General features: G+C 54.6%; 1 protein-coding gene across 1 annotated transcript in view; it reads left to right on the top strand.

Annotated features, from left to right (window-relative positions):
* The window catches only part of CAPN13 (calpain 13), a 49,166-nt gene extending 31,822 nt beyond the window's left edge, over positions 1 to 17,344 (top strand). Inside the window, exons 10-21 of the mRNA XM_036263563.1 lie at positions 971 to 1,110; positions 4,753 to 4,764; positions 7,303 to 7,505; positions 8,038 to 8,074; positions 8,435 to 8,491; positions 11,429 to 11,486; positions 11,584 to 11,642; positions 13,053 to 13,121; positions 13,381 to 13,453; positions 15,280 to 15,408; positions 16,665 to 16,720; positions 17,283 to 17,344. Of these exons, the coding sequence (XP_036119456.1) occupies positions 971 to 1,110; positions 4,753 to 4,764; positions 7,303 to 7,505; positions 8,038 to 8,074; positions 8,435 to 8,491; positions 11,429 to 11,486; positions 11,584 to 11,642; positions 13,053 to 13,121; positions 13,381 to 13,453; positions 15,280 to 15,408; positions 16,665 to 16,720; positions 17,283 to 17,309 (920 nt within the window). The 3' untranslated portion in view covers positions 17,310 to 17,344. The remainder of the gene's footprint in view (positions 1 to 970; positions 1,111 to 4,752; positions 4,765 to 7,302; positions 7,506 to 8,037; positions 8,075 to 8,434; positions 8,492 to 11,428; positions 11,487 to 11,583; positions 11,643 to 13,052; positions 13,122 to 13,380; positions 13,454 to 15,279; positions 15,409 to 16,664; positions 16,721 to 17,282) is intronic.
* The last annotated feature ends 353 nt before the right edge of the window (positions 17,345 to 17,697 follow it).

Below are 17,697 nucleotides of genomic sequence, written 5' to 3'. Positions count from 1 at the left end.
AACTCTATCTGCCCCTAGAGACCACAAAGCCACCAGACGCCAGGGAGAACATTCCCCCCCTCGGCTGGTGTGTCCTGCAGCAGCGTGCTGATCCCAGGAAGGCCCCGGAACCTGGCTTTGGGCTCCCCTGAGAGAAACCATGTTGGTTGTGACCTCAGGAGTATCACGTGTTCTCACTGCCCCTCCCACTCCCCGCGGGCCACGAGAGTGACCAGAATAGCTCCCTGTGAAGATGAACCCGAGGATGCTTACACGTCCTTGGGAGGAGGCTGTGTGCAGAACATGGGTGTGAATGTGTGTGTGTGCACGTGTGCACCTAGCATGTGCACCCCGCTCCTTGGCACCTGCCTGTCTGAATGGTTTGCTTGAGTGACCCCATCCCCCAGGGTGTTCCTCTTTGCAACCCCCAGGCTCTTCACTCTGCTGGTCCTCATATCTATAGTTTAAGAAACATTTTCACCAAGTGGTGAATATACTTCTCCTCCCTGTTTTTAAAAGGAGAGACTCACAAAATAAAGAAGCTTGTTCCACAGCCAGTAACTGTAGGGACTGGGAGCCAGGCCTTGTGTGTCCAAATCCAAAGTTTGTAACCACCCCCAGGGTCTATGAACTGGCCCTGCCCCCCCAGGGTCTATGAACTGGCCCTGGCCCCCCCACCCCCACCCAGGGTCTATGAACTGACCCCTCCCCCCCGCAGAGTCTATGAACTGGCCCTGCCCCCCCAGGGTCTATGAACTGGCCCTGCCCCCCAGGGTCTATGAACTGCCCCCCCTCCTCGCAGAGTCTATGAACTAGCCCTGCCCCCCCAGGGTCTATGAACTGGCCCTGGTCCCCCCACCCCCACCCAGGGTCTATGAACACCCAGGGTCTATGAACTGGCCCTGCCCCCCGGGGTCTATGAACTGACCTGGCCCCTCCAGGGAGCCCCAGGAGCTGAGCTGAGCTCCAGCACCAGCTCTTTCTCTTGCAGAAGGACTTCCACAGAACACCCAGTACATCTTCTCTGTGCCCGAGAGCATGGACAGCAACAATGTCGCTGTGTCTTTCAACATCATGCCACAGAATTTAAGGGCAGAAGAAAAATTTCCACTCAACTTCCAGGTGTTCAAGGTAAGGCTGCCTGCTTCAGGGCTCGCCCTTGGGAGAGAGAGCAGCCAGCCAGGCTGGGAGATTTCACCAAACCACAGCCTCGGAGAGAAAACCCAACGGGACTATGGGGATCATCTGGTCCAGCTCTGTGAATTTGCAGGAAAACCTGAGACAGGGAGGAGATTGGACTAGACCAAGTCTAGAAGGGGACACGCCCTGCTCCCGTCAGCCTTCCCTGGTATGCTGCAGGCTCTAATGCCTGTTGCGGAAAAGGTGGTCTGGTCCGAGATCAGCTGTCCTAACTGCAGATTCCTGGGACCGCCCCAAACCTTCTGAGTCAGAATCTCCGCCAACAGAGTCTGAGAATCTGCATTGTAATGAGCTCCCTGGGTGATGCTTGTGGAATGAAAACTTGAGAATCATTAGCTAAACTTTGGGAGAAGTTTCAGGAAAGAAACAATCCTGGGTATAAAGCCAGGAGGTATGTTTTTCGCTCATGTTTTCACCCAAGTCCAGTCATAGCTCAGTGGCTGGCTTGCACGCACCTGCTTGGCCACTTCCAAGGCCCGTGTCCCCTCCACCAGCCTCACTCCCAACAGCCTTTCAGCTCCTGGTGAGGCTGCCCTCCCTGCCTGTAAGCTTGCACGCATTCCAACTGTGTGTAGGTAATCAGGGAATTTGTTTTTTTTAAATACCATTTAAAATAAAAGAGTGACAAAAGGAAATCTGATACCTCTGCTCCCTCTTCTTCCCCAGAGAATTTAATGCAGCCCAAAGAGAACGTGAATGCTCTTAAGCCCTGCACCCCACAGCCTCTGCAATGACTTGGACAGTGATGATCATGCAACCAGCAAATGCTGGGATTCTCTCTCTTTGCATTAGAATCGAAGACACTGAGGCCCGGTGGGGTGCAGTGACATGGTCAGAGTTAATGGCAGAGCCAGGACAGGGTACCAGATGTTCCCCAAGTCATCGGACACACGCATCACCTCTCTGGATGGGCTCTGATTATCTGTAGGAATGACCTCAGTTTCTATTCGGTGAGACTGAGGTGACATTGACAACCATGGTCTGGGCCTGTGTGTGGACCGGCAGGGCCCCGGGCACTCCGTTCAGGGCAGAACAGCCCTGTGTGCGGGGTGGATTTCACTCTAATCAGGGGTCCTCTGAGGTAACACTTCAGAGTCCCAGGCATGTTCACATTCATTGTCTCAAAAAGCCTAGTATCCCCACCTTTAGAACTGTGGGAGCCAAAGCCGGGAGCAGGATGACCTGCCCAATGTGCAGCGAGGAGGTGACACGTGTCTGCTTGACGCCAGGACCTCTGGTCCCGGTCCAGGGCTCTCGGCAGGACTCAGGAACTTGCCTTGCTGGTGATGCGGACAGCTTGAAGAAAAACAGTAATTCCGGCTCCAGACCCCTTTGGGTTCTGCCCTGTCTGAGCACGTTTCCACTTTCTAGTTGCATGAAATCAATGGAAAAGAAGTCACTGGGGTTTAGCGCAATAGTTGGAGGTGCCTTAAACCTGCTGAGGCCATCAAAGAACATCTGCCGGACAGTGGCCAGTCTTCATTTCCATCACCAGAGGCCCCTGAACTCTCTTCAAGGGGAAGGCAGGACCCCTCTCCCTCTGCAGCACCCAGAGAAGCCTTTGGATGCAAAGGGGAAGATAGGAACCCAGGCTTGTCCAACTAGATGCTCCCCTCGTGCTCCCCCCTCCCCCCGCCTCTCCCCTGTTACTCTGGGCTTTGACTCTTGAAAAAGTAACCAAAGGAGGTGGGAGCAGTTGAGAGATTATTCACAGCAAATCGCTGGGCCCGGCAGCAGTGTGGGCCTGCCCGGTGGTGGGGCCCAGCTGCGGAGCTGTCTCGTCTGGGTCCTGCCTACCATCCAAGCTGCGTTCTCTAGACTTACGGACTCTGTGAGCTAGCCTTCTCACAGATAACCTCTGCTCACGTCACCCTGATTGGTTTCCATTGCTGTCAGCCAATAATCCTGACTGATTCAGGTGCCTTCTAAGAGGACCTTCTCCTCAGAGATCCCCAACTCTCACCTCCAAAGACAGAAAAGAAATCAAGTCAGGTTGGGAAGAAATTGAGGCATCTGGTCTACCCAGCCAGGATTCAAGTTCAGGGTGCCAGACAGAACTACTAAAGATATCTCAGCCAACTCTTCCTTTTCCTGATGAGAAGCAGAAGCTCAGAGAGCGTGTGAGGGCTGCCCCGGTGCACAGCGACCGGGGTGCTGTGTGCCATGTCATCTGTGAGTCTGGCGCCCCAGAGCTGGTGACACAGCAGCTTGTGTTGACTGATTTGCCCAAAGTCTTTGTGGTTCAGGAGCCTTCGCAAGATTGTGATCAGATTCGTTTTTTAAAGGCTGCCAAGCCCATTTCTCTATTTTTCAGTCAGAGATGCATTATTTCGTAGCTGCCCACTTTGCTAAGGGGGCAACTCAGACCCCAGATCTTCTCAGATAGGATCTTGATGAGATTAAACACCAAGAAACTGTCCAGACCTTGACAACTCAAGAGACAGTTGGGTTCCTTTCACAGTTCGGCTGAAACACAGGCTATGTTGGTGCCAGAAACCAGGCTCTCAGAAGTCTCCAGGCTCTGATGGTGTTTGTGGGTACAGTGCTGCCCAGATGACACCACACATGGTGCTCTGGCCCTGCCATGGACCTGGGGCTCCCCAACTGCTATGGAAGCACTGCTCTGCTTGCATCAACCTGCACATGGGTGGGTACAAGTGGGCAGGAAGAACACAGAGGAAACGGACAAGGATGGACACGCCATTTCATCTTCACCCCAAAGCTCCTTCCCCAGGCTGGCACTTTCTACCTCCCTTCCAGCTCACCCCTGTCTCAGAGAAGTCGGCCTGGGCAAATCAAGTGGTCCATACTCATAGGTGGGCCCAGGAGCAGCAGTGGAAAGGAACTGAAACCCATGCCAGCTGTGCCAACCTATGCCTGGTGGTGGGTCTTAATGACAAAAGAGCCACTTCTCTATTCTGATCCCTGCTATTTACACTGTTGAGGTTTGGTTTCCACATCCATAAAATAAGGAGCCCAGCATCTGTCTGCAAGGTTACTCTGACAACCTCCCACATTACATGCTCTGCAAACTGTGGAGAGGCTTAAAAATGGTCTGCATGCTCGGTGTCTCCTTCTGCCACGCGGAAAGACTGGAACGCAGGCATTTCCCCATTCAGATGCACACATCCGTTCTCTACGAACCCCAGGAGCCTGGAACAAAGTCCCATCGCATTTTACACTGGTCTGATGGGATAAAAGGAGTTTACATCTCACTGGAGCTCCGATGCTGGAGAATTTACATTTGATCCAGGTTCTGTCTTACCTCCTGTCCCTATCAACATCTTGCTTTTCCTCCCAGTATTTTCATCATTGCAGTGATGAGTAATCTCCTCTCAGGCACCTTCCCCTCCTCCATGTTCTTCCCCTCATGCTCCCTACAATGGTTTGGTTTCCTTTTCACAGTCCACACAGGGAATGTGCAGTGGTCCCTGTTCATCCCCAGGTGTGCCAGGGAACCGGCTGCCCACGCTGCAGAAGGAACGCAGAGCCCTGAGCCGGCCTGCTGGGATCTGCTTGCCCTTGTGTATTGGTTTGGGTTCTTGAACCTGCCTTTCTTCTTCTTCCCCACAGGTCGACCCTCAGGTATGGCTCACCACCTCCCTCACTGGGCTTCTCACGCCTCTCTTGCTGTCGGTAAAGTGTTATGCTCCTGTCAACACCCATGGCCTGAATATGTCTCTCACTGTTCAGTGTCTGCAAATTCAGGCTTGCTACATCCCATCACAGCTACAAGCTTGGGAACTCCAAACAGGTCAATAATGAGGGAAATGTTTTAGCTACACTGTTCTAAAGGTTGGACCCTGTGAGCTGTTCTCTGGTTTAACCTTCAAGAAGGGCTGCAACCATGAAACCACCCTCGAGCATTTGGCTTCTAATAGATGAGGCTGATATAGCCAGTTATATTTGTTTTTTACTGTTTTTCTTTATTGATTTGAGAGAGAGAGGAAGAGAGATAGAAACATCGATGAGAGAGAACATTGATTGGCTGCCTCCTGCATTGCTCTCCACTGGGGACTTGGCCCACAACCTGGGCATGTGCCCTGACCAGGAATCAAACCAGCACCCTCTTGATGCACTGAGCCACACTGGCTGGGCAGAATGTGTACTATGTAAATGCAATTTCAAGGTACCAAATTACGTCCTAAGTAGATATTCTGGTTTTCATTAGTGAAAGATGGCTTAAAATATGAGTAAGGATGGAGACGAACAGATGGAGCTTGGAAAACCTAGCTCAAGGGCACTCAGACCCTGTAAATGGCTGTGGGCTCTACGGTGCTGTTGCTGCCAGTGGGAGACATGCACGTGCCCGGGAACTGAGGATGGAAGGGAGGGAGCGGGTAGCCACAGCCAGTAGGTGGTGACTGGAGCAGTCTGGTAAGTACAGGAATACCCCCTCCAGGCCTTCCAGGGGTGTCCCAACAGGTAAACAGAAGCCAGACAGGGTGTCTCCAAGTGGGGAATGCTCAGAACCCTGGGCACAAAGCAAGCAGCAAGGACGCGTCTGTCCCAGCAGTGGCCCAGCCCTGGAGCTGGGTTTAGGATAAGGCTGTGATCCCTGGTGCCCCGGCACAAAAGTGGGACCTGTGGACAGGCTCCAAGGGAAGCACTCAGGTGCAAGGAACAGGTCAGTGTTTAGTTCCCAGAACTGGAGAATGGAGTGGGGAACTGGTCCAGGAAGAGGCACAAGCCCCATCCCTAGAACCTCAGGGTCAGGTCCGGTGTTGATTTGATGCTGGGGCTGCTGAGTGCTGGACCAGGCGCCCCTGTCATGCCTCACACGCACTCATCTTACTGCCACTGAGCAAGTCTGTTCTGCAGGAGCAGGAGCCTGGGCAGGGTGACAAGGGTCCAGTGGAGGGAGGAGGGCAGGAGAGCAGGGATGCAGGAAAAACCTTATCTTCTACATTGTATGGGGCATGATGCCCACACATGTGTACGTGTGTGCATGCAAGCACACACATGTGCGCGCGCACATACACGCACGGCAGTGCTGACTCTGGAGAACTGATCTCATCGTTACTTTTGCCAGAAGGGCTCCAGTAGGTCAGGCTCCAAACCCGCTGGGGCTGCTGTAATGTCAACAGAACCACTTTGGAGACTCCACCCAGAACCCTGCTGCATTCCTGGGACACGGGCCTATCTCCCAACTCATCGTGTAGCCCAGCCCTGTCCCCACCCCTTGAAAAAACATCTCCCCTTCTCCGTTTCCCTCCAAGGCAGGGCTCACAAATAATCATTTCATGCAGCATAACCATTCTAAATAGAATGCCCATGCTCGGCTGTATTGGGGAAAATTTATTTAGTAAGGGGTTTTTATTATGTAATTTGTATGTGACATCCAGTAATAGGAACTGCGTTATATTTATTGTTTTATCTCTAAGAAAATATTGAAATAAAAGGAAAATGATCAGGGCCTATTATTCTCCAATGAGAAAAGATTTCAGGGCTCCGCTGGAAAGATGACATGGAGGGAGCCAAGGGGGCCCCACCCTGCAGCCTGTAGCAGTCCAGAGGACCCGAGAGCACTTTGCAAAAGTGCAGGACAGAAGGGGCCTTGGGGGCTCCAAGACTAATCCAGTGTTAAAACGACCTCACTCGTTTTCATGGGATTCGTCTTTACATATAAGCAGAGAGGTAAACCCAGAGCCCAGGATGCTGTTAGACTCAATGAGGTAAAACCGCCTGTCACATTTCTCTGCATTCACTGCAGAGTCAGTATCTGTGTGAAATAACAGTCTAAACCCTGCTGCCTCCTAGGGTCAGGGTTAGCACCGGCTCCCTTTCCAGGGTCTCTCCTGGTAAACGGAGGGGTCCAGGAGGTGGAGGGTCTCTCCTGGCTGCGGGGTCTCCCCTGGAGGAGGGTCTCCCCTGGAGGCGGGGTCTCCCCCTGGAGGCGGGGTCTCTCCTGGAGGCGGGGACTCTCCTGGAGGCGGGGTCTCTCCTGGAGGCGGGGTCTCTCCTGGAGGCGGGGTCTCTCCTGGAGGCGGGGACTCTCCTGGAGGCGGGGACTCTCCTGGAGGCGGGGTCTCTCCTGGAGGCGGGGTCTCTCCTGGAGGCGGGGTCTCTCCCCGCAGCTGGGACGCACACACCCGCCTGTTCTCACGGTCCTGTTTCCTCCAGTTTCAGCACTTCCGGGAGAGATTGCCATCCACCTTTTTCTCCCGATTCAGAAATTCGGACAAGGGCATAGTGACTAAAACCAGGTGCAATCTCACAAAGTGCTTCACGCTGAGCCCGGGAACCTACGTGGTGGTGGTGTCTGCAGGCACAGAAGCGGTGGAGTTCTTGCTTCGAATCTTCCTGAGAACGTCAGACCCTGACGGGTAAGAACCTCTGGGATTCTAAGTAAAAATCCTACCTCATTTTATTAAAACACATTGTGGAGGGTCTTTAATGCCATGTCAGTGGTCAAGACTGGGATCAACAAGTACACAGGCTGCCGGGCCCCCCACCCCTCTCGGACCCGAGGCACACATCACTGTAGTCACGGCAGCCTTTACAGTTGAGCATGGATGAAGCCTTATCGGTCCAGCAAGCCAGACAGCCACTGTGCTCCCAATCAGAGTTGCGACGTGGGACGAAGCTTCTCTGCCATCCTGACGATGGGGTTACTACACCTTGTGAAAGGAACCACTTCCTAAATGGTTAAGGACCAGATGACCCAAAAGACTGAACACTGGGTCATGATGCTCATCTGTCTGCTGGCTGTCACCTTGCCCACTTCCCATCCTGCTCTATGCCGAGGGCTCTGCACCCAGTCCTTGGCGTAAATGCCCCCTAAGGTGCCCCCCATAGGCAAGTCTCCTTTGAACAGTGAGCTGGTCATTCTTCTCACACTGTCCCCTGACTTCCTAGGAACCCGGGCAGCAGTTTCAACCTCAGAGCCCTGAAGGTAGGTGGGCAGCAAGGCAGTGGGTGGGTTTCACTGGCCACCTTCCATCCCTAGGAGCTTCTGTCTCCTCCCCCTTGTCTCACCACTGACCAATGAAAGCAGAGACACCATAATGAGCCGATAATGGCTCACAGGGGCAGGGCAGAAGGGAGAAGACCAGGCCTCCAAGGCCAGGCTGGACCCAACCATCTTCTTTCCACAGACTTCCATTTTCCCCTCCCCTAAAGGTTTTCCCTGGCTGCTGGATAAAGCCTCTGTCTCAGACCCCGGGGCGGGGGGGGTGTCTTTTGCCCGCACTGAATCAGACAGGTGCCCTCCTTCCCCAGACATTTGATAATGGCTATATTCTCTTTGACCCAGGCAAGTCTTCCAGAAAACAACTCCCAACAAAGCATTTTCTACAAATACGCTCAGCAGGTACAGTACTTAGCATGGGGACCGGTGATGGGGGGACCAGAGAGAGGGACTCTCTCCCAGGCTTTTAGCAGGATGCTGAGAGGAAAAGTGACTTGATGGGTTATTTATCAGCCTCCTTCTCTGGACGTCTCCAGAACTGATCTGGCTACCAAACCTTGGAGAGAAGTGAGGTCCCACCTGGCTGACACACAGGATGAATGTAGAGCTTGGAAAGGGAGGGGCTCATTGCGGGGGGAGTGCTTTTTAAATCTGTAAACAAGCAGTTGGCAACACCCCTTGAAATCGTTCCTTCTCCTGGCCTGCCAGCTCCCACCAGCCTTGGCGTCATTCCCCCCGGGAGCTGGCCAGCTGCAGAAATCACGCTCTTCCTGCACAGGGGGTTCCCTTAATGGTTTTATAAACCGTTATAAAGAACGCCTTGACACGTCAGGATAAAAACAGCTGCCAAGGGCTCAGCACAACGGGCGTTTTACCATTAGCAATCATGTTGGTGCGGAAAGCGATACAGATGAGTGTGTGCATGGTGCCAGCTTCGGGCCAGGCAGAGGCCAAGGACAGGAAGATGCCAGCCACTCAGATAGCCCATGGGGCAGTGGTGACCAGGAGGCAGCCCAGAGGAAAATTCCTGGGCTCAGAGGAAAACACAAGGAGAAATGGAGAAGGTGGCTGGCATGCAGGGTACACGTTGCAAGGAGCAGCTCAGTATGAACCTCCCTGAAATGAATATGGGCCCAGGATTCAGGTCCACATCTGAGTGAATTCCAAAGCCTCTTCACCTGATGCAAAATGACTGTCCCAGCCTGTGAGCTCCAGAAGGCAGGGATGACATCGTATGTATTCCTCGTTCCTAAGACCTAGCACTGCCCTTGGCACAGAGAAGGTGCTCTATCAATTTGCATTGAATTAAGACAGATCAGCTTCCCCAGAGCAGATGCCCAAGCGCGGTCACTGCCCCAAGGTGATCAGCAGGGCCTGACTAGGATTCCTGAGACCAAGCTTCCTTCAGGGGCAGGTGGCCAAATCCTCGATACGGTCTATGCACCTACAAATCTGAAATAAAAATTATAATCTATGAGATGATAAATGGTACATATTCTGCAATCAGGACTTTTCCAAACAACCAAATGTCTCTCATGGAGGGTAACTGGAGCCCACATGAGGGCCAGATGCATCTTTATGACAAACGGCCGGGAAGTAGAACCCAGTCTGGACTCCAGCCCCTTCTCATCCCTCACGCGGGCACCCTCGAGCAGACCAACTTGGCCTCACTCTGCAAAACCCGCCAGCTATACTCAGAGGTTGTGCCCTCCAAGAGAAGTTGAAAACAAAACATTTGTTCTTGGGCTCACTGTGTCCTCTCTCCTGATCTCTTGTGTCCGTCTAGCCTAAACGAACACAGTGACTTGCTAGGAAGGCTCCCAGTGCCACGAGTCACCTTCATCGGCCACGGTAGTGGGGATGGTGCCATAATCCTGTGGCTGCCTGTGGCAATCAAGGACGCAGTTCGCCTCTGGGACAGGCCAGGTCCACCTATCTATCATTGATTCAGCTGGTAAACCTGTCCCAAATACCTAGGACTGTCCAAGGACCATGCTAAGCTTTGGGAAAACAGTGTCAGTCCTGGGAATCTAACGTTGAGGTGTAGACACAGAATCCAACTCTTTGGGAATTTTATGAGGCAAATTTCATCTCCATTTCTATCCTCATCTCAAACCTTCTGGTGGTTACTGGGTCCCGGTCCAGGTCAGAGGCTGTGCTGGGGGGCTGGGAGACACGCAGAAGGAAAGAGATACGATGAATGCCCGAAGCTGCTCGTCTCCTTGTTGTTCGAGTTCCTGGTCGACATGCCAACTGCTCTGCCAAGCAAGCTGCCACAATTCAGCTGAGGAAAACGTGCAGTTGGTGGTGGGCATGCCACACAGACTTCCCTGACGTAACCGACGCAGGAGACATGGAATGGATGACCGAGGGCCACGTGCAGGCTCTGGCAGAATGTGTTCCTCTGGGGCATCATGAGGGGTCATCCTTCTGGCTAAAGTACTCCCATAAGGACAGGCTACAGGATTGTTCTTTACTTTGTTTCTATGATGAGGCCAAGCCTGGGGACAGCATGTTTGTCATCCACGGGATGCTTGTCCAGGAAGGCACCCTCTTACCCCTGACCTAGCGGGGCTCTGCAAAGCCACCTGCTGGGAAACCTCACTCCAAGTCCTTCCCCGTGTAGACACTTTTCCAGGGTGCTGAGGTCACGTCGTCCCCTTGGCGTTGACCAGGCTGCTATAAGAAACAGCTGCATTTGAACAGCCCTTGCCTGTAAAAGCATCATGGAAGACACCGCCCATAAAGCCGCTCAGTGTTCCCAGCAGACAATGGAATTCAGTTAACGCCTCCATAAGTTTAGACCCGAAAATGTTTCTCTCCCCTTACCCTCGATCACGTCCCCTTTCTGCTCCAGTGTCTGGGGAGACTGATGCTCAGAGCCCTTCTCTTAGCCTAGATTTCCAGCATTAATCCCCTCTCACTGCACACACACACACACACACACACACACCATATTTTCTTAGTCTTTTTCTGGAAGCAGATGGGGAAACACACCTACAGGGCCCAATTGATTCATTCAGCACACTCCCGAGGGGCTCCCAAGTGCAAAGCGTGGTGGGGAGGAAGCAAACACGGCTTTCCGTCCGATAACGGGTAAAGAGAGAAAAGCAAGGTACTCACACAAGGTATCAAAGGTCAGGAGTAGTCAGCACCACTGATGTTCAGGGGAGGGAGCTATCACTGCGGCCCGGAGCCAGCCGGAAGGGCTTCGTGACGAAGGTGAGGTGGGCACTCGGTGGGACCTGGGATGGGAAATCTGTGTTTCACAGCGCTGGGCGCTGGGCCTCAGCTCCTGGGCACTGAATAACCCCTGCATTCCGCCCTTGTTTGGACCAGGGACGAGGCATTGATGCCACCCAGCTTCAGAGACTTCTCAACCAGGAATTCCTGAAAGGTAAGGACCTGCTGTTCCCAGAGCCATCCCCACCGCCCAGCCAGTCCGCCGTCACCCGCCCTGACATTGCAGCCCCTCCTGTTCTGCCCCATCTCAGGACCTCCAGGGGACACGTTCTCGTTGGACGAGTGCCGGAGCGTCGTGGCGCTGATGGATGTATCCTTTGCAGTCTTCTCCCAGCCCTTCCCCGCTGCTCTGCAGGCTTCCCCGGGAGTCTAATTCGGGTGCTGGAGAACCTTTTTCTCAGTATTTTCTCATCTTGGTTCTAAGAGCTCGCCAAAGGGCTGGGTTTCTGGGGATTCTAGACTAACTCCCTAACTCTCCAGAATAACCACAGTTACCATCTGTCAAGCAACTACTCGGTGCCTAGAACTATACTGGTACATCTGCTTTTTTTCCTTGTAATTCGTGTAACAACCCCTGTGATGACTTACTATCATACCATGAAAGCAGGAGCTCAGAGAGGCTAAGTAATTTGCCCAGATCACACAGCTAGTCATAATTTGTGCCTGGATTTCTGTCTCCTTGTAGCACCGATAGGAACTATTCCACTCCTTCCCTGGTCACGGGGGACACTTCACTATTGAAATATCTTACTCAGCAAGCTGCAGCAAAGATAACAACTACTGAAACTTGTGGGGAACCCCCAGTCTGCACAGCAGTCCGCCCGGTGTGCAGATGGGGGGACAAGGGTTGGGCCGTCCAGTCTCGTCTGATTTCCACAGCCACAGGGGCGGAGCTGGGAGTCAAGCACAGGCCTCCTGACTCCCGCCCTGGCCTCTCTCCGCTGAGCCGTGTGGCCCCGTCCCTGGCACACAGGAAAGACGGCTTCCTGTGTGCGTGGCCCCAGCTGCCTGTAGCTGTTCCCCCAGTGTGGGCTCTCTCCGGGGGACGGCGGACCAGCTCCCTCACTCTTAACAAGATGGTCGTTGCCTGATCAGAAGGCTTCTTGATGAAATCCTGGATCAGACCCCATCTCTGCCAGTCGTGGTCTGGAACCACCCAGAGACACGACCCATCCCCACAGATGAATCAGAATGGCCACCACAGCCCCACAGGCTGGGGCAGGTGACCCCAGGGGAGAAACACCCGCTGCAAAGCAGACGGTCTTTTCTGCCTTCCTCCTGCTCACACGCCAGGCTCTCGGAGACCCATCCTCCTCATCAGTGCTCGTGGAGCATCAGGCTCCGGATTGACTGGGGCTGGCTCAGCCCGCGGCAAGCGCTCCTTCCGCGGGGCACCTGGCGGGCGCACGGCTCGGACCTCGCGCTCCCCCACTCCGGCTGGCGAACGCTGTGTTGTGGGCTCGCTCTCTTCCCCCGGATGCAAGAGATGCTGCCCACCCCTCTGCTCAGGGCTTTCTTCTTCCAAGTCTCCATTTTCCCTTGTAAAATAAATCTAAGCCAGGTCCCTTTCGGCGGCAGCGGGAGCCAGCTGGCGTGAGGCCCCGTCCCCATCGGGTGGTGCTGGGCTGACCGTGTCACCAGCTGATGGACAGAGGGCTTGCTGGTGGGGCCGGCCCTCTGCTTACTGCACGCTGGACGGTTAACCCTTAACTCCCTGCAGCTGAAAGTCAATGGGCAGCTCGACCCAGAGGAGTTCTCAAGGCTGTGGAGACGGCTCGTCCACTGCCAGGTACCAGCGCGTTTCCTTGGCCGGGCCCGCGCGTTCCACCATTTAGCAGATGTTACCGGGGCCTGCTGCGGCGCGAGGGTTCAGGGTGCGAAAGAAAGGAGCTGCCCTGCCCTGCCTGCCTCTGAGCTGAGCCCCTGGAGTCTCAGCGAAGCGGCCTCCAGGGATGGAAAGGGATTTCCGGGACCTCCCTCCACCCAGGACATCCGCCTCAAGGTGGGCCCTGGGCCTCACCAGGGCTTCTTGCTTTTTCCCACGTCAGAGGGTTTTCCAGAACACTCAGAAGTCTGGCGTTTTCCTGAGCTCGGATCTGGGGAAGGCCGTAAAGGATGCAGGTAACGCAGGGACGCTGTCAGCCTCGACAGGGAGGGTGGCGGTGATGTGTGTGTTAGCCCTCGCGTGCTGTAGGCAAGCCGGTGCCACAGCCAGGGCAGCTGGGACAGATCCGAGCTGCGGCTCTGTGTCCTCCCCCGACCTACACCCGCCTCTGCGGGCCTCCGGCTGGGGCTCAGACTCCATCTTCCTGAGTTCTCATGGCCGATTGCCCTTCTCCCCATCACAGCCCTAGTGAGACAGTAACCCCACGTGACTGAAACCCTCCCCTTGGAGACGCTTCCATCCCAGCACCCAGGCCATCAGGGTTAATACCCACAGGCAGGCTGACGCTGTCCTCACAGAGGGCTTGGGGCTCAGGGAAATCGGCGGTGTCTCTGCTGTAAGGGGCGCAGGAGCCGCCCATCCCCGGCCAATAGCAGTGGTGCCGTAGGGTGCAGGAGTGCATCGGGGTCCCGCAGGACCTGTACCCCCATCATCTCCTCTCATCGGCTGTTTCTACTGCTCTGGACCTGGGAAGGGCGGGAGTCACTACCTCCGCTGCACCAGTGGGGGAAATGGATCGCAAAAAGGTTAAGTCAGGAAATTGCAGCTTCCTTAATAAAATGTGAAATCAATTCCCCCAGGTCCCACAGTCTTCATAGTTCCTTCCCGTGGCTCCTGGCCTGGAGAGAGGGTAGAAACGGGCTGCCCCTGCCCACCTTAGATCTAGCCTCCCCTCCGTTCTTCCTAGCCCAGAGCGGGGTTCTCCGGCTGGTTCCGCACCAAGTGTAAGAGCTCGCTGAGACGGACTGTAAGGGCTCACCGCCCCCCCCACCCCCTGCGACGTTTCTGGTTCGGGAAGGCCGGGTGGGCTCAGGAATGTGCTTTTCTAAGCAGCCCCCAGGTGAGGCCAAGCTCCTGGTCTGGGGGTGACTCTGAGAACCTCTGAAGAGCCAGTGACAGATGAAATCCTGAAGGGACCTCACTAGTGACTCCAGAATAATAAAAGGAAGAAAGAAAGAGAATAGTTGGAATTCAATTCAAAAGCCTTCAGGGGCCGAGCGTGGCAAGCTGGAGAGCGCATGCCCTGTTTAAAGGCTTCCAAGTCCACATTTTATTAACTGCTGGAGAAACAGCCTCTGGCTGTGTGGGGCCCTCAGACAACTGGGCTGGTCCCCTTGGTAGACGGGTGGGCTGGCTCAGAAGTTTCCGCTTGCTCTCTAGAGCTCGAAGGTCAACCTTGTGGTTGGTACCTCCCTGGGGCTCATAGCTAGACACACGAGATGACAAGACCCACAGTGGGCAAGGCACCTCTGTCCTGCCTGCCCGAGGCACCTCCTGAGTGGTGGGCTCCCTCTGAGGACCAGCCTGTTCTCTGGGTGACCGATTTGGGACTGAACCCCCCCTTCCAGGAACCAGTGACGCACATTAGCGGCACCACATGTAAGACCTCCATGTGGTCACGGAGTCGGGGGAGGTGGTTCCCAAGGCCACCGGTAGAGACAGGTCTGACCGCAGCAGGGTTGGGCGCAAACCTCAGGTGTCCAGGCACCTCCCATCTCACACGGCATTATCAGGTGATTATGAAGGCCGAGGCGTCCCCAGAGCAGTCAGGGTCTTGAGAACCTTGAGTTGGCCTCTGGCCAGACACCAAGAAAGAGGCAACTAGAGAATCATAAAAACACGAAAGAGGAGGAGGACACTGGCCACTGAGCCAGGCTGAGTAGGGAGTGGTGGTGGAGGGCCCCGAGGTCACCGGGCCCTCTGAAGGGTGTCTTAGCCCTTGCAAGGCAGCGGGCCGCCCCACTTCCGGCCCCTCCCCGCTCACTGCTCGCCGGTGGCCCAGACTTCCTCGCAGGGATCTCCGTCAGTGGTGAGCTGCTGGATCTCATGGTCCTCAGATACGGCGACAGCGCCGGCAGAGTCAGCTTCCCCAGCCTGGTCTGCTTCCTGATGCGGCTGGAAGCCATGGCAAGTAAGTGTCACCGTGGGGACATCCTGGAGAGCTCGCAGCAACCAGGAACTCAGGAGAGGACCAGGGATGCACTCCTGCCACAGCCTGGGGGGGTGGGGTGGGGGGCTGGAGTCCTGCCTGAGCTGTTGCCCCAAGAGACAGAGCCCATGTTAGCCTGTGTAGGGGTGTCATTGGCTTGTGTCCCAGCCTCCCTTCTGCACCCTTCTCTTCCCAGGATTCCCTACCCTGGGGCTGTCACCTCCTCACCACCCTGTTTATTCACCAGGGTCAGCGGACTGTGCTTCTGGTTTAACCCTACTCTTCAGTCTTGCCCTGAATGAAGGAATTGCCCCATGACAGCACAGCTAGGGGCAGGGGCCTTCCCCCGCTTCAGAAACTCAGCTGCGCAGGCCAGGGGGTTGACACTGTTTGGCAGCAGCATCCCCCTTCGTTGTGAATGAAATGTTACACGAAACCCCGAGCTATAAGGAGGCTCAGAGTGGAGCTGCTGTGGTTGTGGTGGTGGAGTGTGGCTGCCCTCTGATCCTCCCACCACCCCTGCCTTGCGCATCTCTTCGAACTCCGCTCTGAGCTAGGCGATTCACGTAGCAGAACAGAGTCCTGGGGGTCAGTGGGAAGAACTCCGCTCTGAGCTAGGCGATTCACGTAGCAGAAGAGTCCTGGGGGTCCATGGGAAGAACTCCACTCCGAGCTAGGCCATTCACGTAGCAGAAGAGTCCTGGGGGGTCCATGGGAAGAACTCCGCTCTGAGCTAGGCGATTCACGTAGCAGAACAGAGTCCTGGGGGTCAGTGGGAAGAACTCTGCTCTGAGCTCGGAGCTAGGCCATTCACGTAGCAGAAGAGTCCTGGGGGGTCCATGGGAAGAACTCTCTTCTGAGCTAGGCGATTCACGTAGCAGAACAGAGCCCTGGGGCGTCAGTGGGAAGCCTGGGGCATAAATCTTGATCCAGAAAGTTCTCCTTTGGAAGAGGGAGGTTCCCCAAACTATGCCCTTGAAATACTTCCTGAGACAAGCTCACATCTGCGAGGGCCAAGTGGAGGTGCAGGGAGACAGCGGGAGAGAGGTGGGGTTGGGGGCAGTCAGAGCGCTGGTTTGAGGACTTGAACCCCAAGTGGTCCCTGGGTACAGAGTTTGGCTGGAAAAAGACCAGGAGGCCCAGCGAGCACCCCCTGTGGAGAGACAGAGTGCTCACACAGAATCACCGCAGTTGCTTTCATGTCTACCTGTCCTGATCCCCTCCACCTCTTTACTTAGAGACTTTCCAGAACCTCTCCAAGGATGGACAAGGACTCTACCTGACGCAAGTGGAGGTGAGCTGCCTTGCCCTCCCGGAGACAGGAGACGGGCAGAGCCCAGTCCTCCTCTTCTCCCTGGTCCCAGGGGGCATTTCCACCGGAGCATCTTGGCAGTCCGTCCAAGGCCAGCCAAGCCGCCGGCCCCCCTCCTCCAATTACTGCCTTTATATATTGCTGGCTGCCACGCTGCTTTAGGATCTTGGCAGACAGATTTTATTTTTTTTCCGATAGCTTAATAAAGCAGAGGATTATGTGGGAGTCATAAATCCAAGTGGGAACTGAAGAACACCTGCTGAGCTCACTGTACGTTAAACGTACTCCCATTGAGTTTTAGGAAGAGCCTCCTGGCCCAGCCAGCTGGTCAACCTCAGCTATCCCTCCCACTGGCTGGCTGTTCAGGGAGTAGCAGAAGACACGCTGGGACAGGGGGCTGGGACCTCCTGCTTGGGTTGGAATTAGCTGGAAAAGGTTGATGAGATTAGAAAGATCTTTCTAGAAAGGAGGGTACCGTTTGCCTTCATCTGTGTTAAGCTAATAAGTTTAAAGACAGGTTGTAATGATCATGCTTATTTCTTAGTGGATGAACCTGGTCATGTACAACTGAAGCAAGGAGTAGACCCCAGAGTCAAGGTAAGACATGGCAACTTGAGGGTCGGTTCTTCCTGGGGGCACAGTCCCTCTTCACCTGCACACAGGATTCTCCCCCGGGAGCAGACTCCCAAGAGGTTGCAGAGCCCTTATTGGTGTGTGTGTGTGGGGGGGGGGCTGGGGTTCATGACAAGAGCGTGCCCTGAAAGTCATGGGTGAGGAATTTAGAATTCGGTTTTTAAAAGGAATTTATTTTTATAGAGGCATAATTGATATTTAACATTATGTTAGTTTTAGGTATGTAACAATGATTCGACATATGTTTATGTTGTGAAGTGATCACCACAGGAAGTTAGTCAACATCTGTCACCACACAGCTACACGTTGTTTTTCTTATGATGAGA

This window comes from Molossus molossus, unplaced genomic scaffold (assembly GCF_014108415.1).
Source record: "Molossus molossus isolate mMolMol1 unplaced genomic scaffold, mMolMol1.p scaffold_m16_p_15, whole genome shotgun sequence".
Taxonomy (NCBI): domain Eukaryota; kingdom Metazoa; phylum Chordata; class Mammalia; order Chiroptera; family Molossidae; genus Molossus; species Molossus molossus.
The sequence above is the reverse complement of the archived record's forward strand: the minus strand, read 5'-3'. Positions and strand labels throughout refer to the sequence as shown.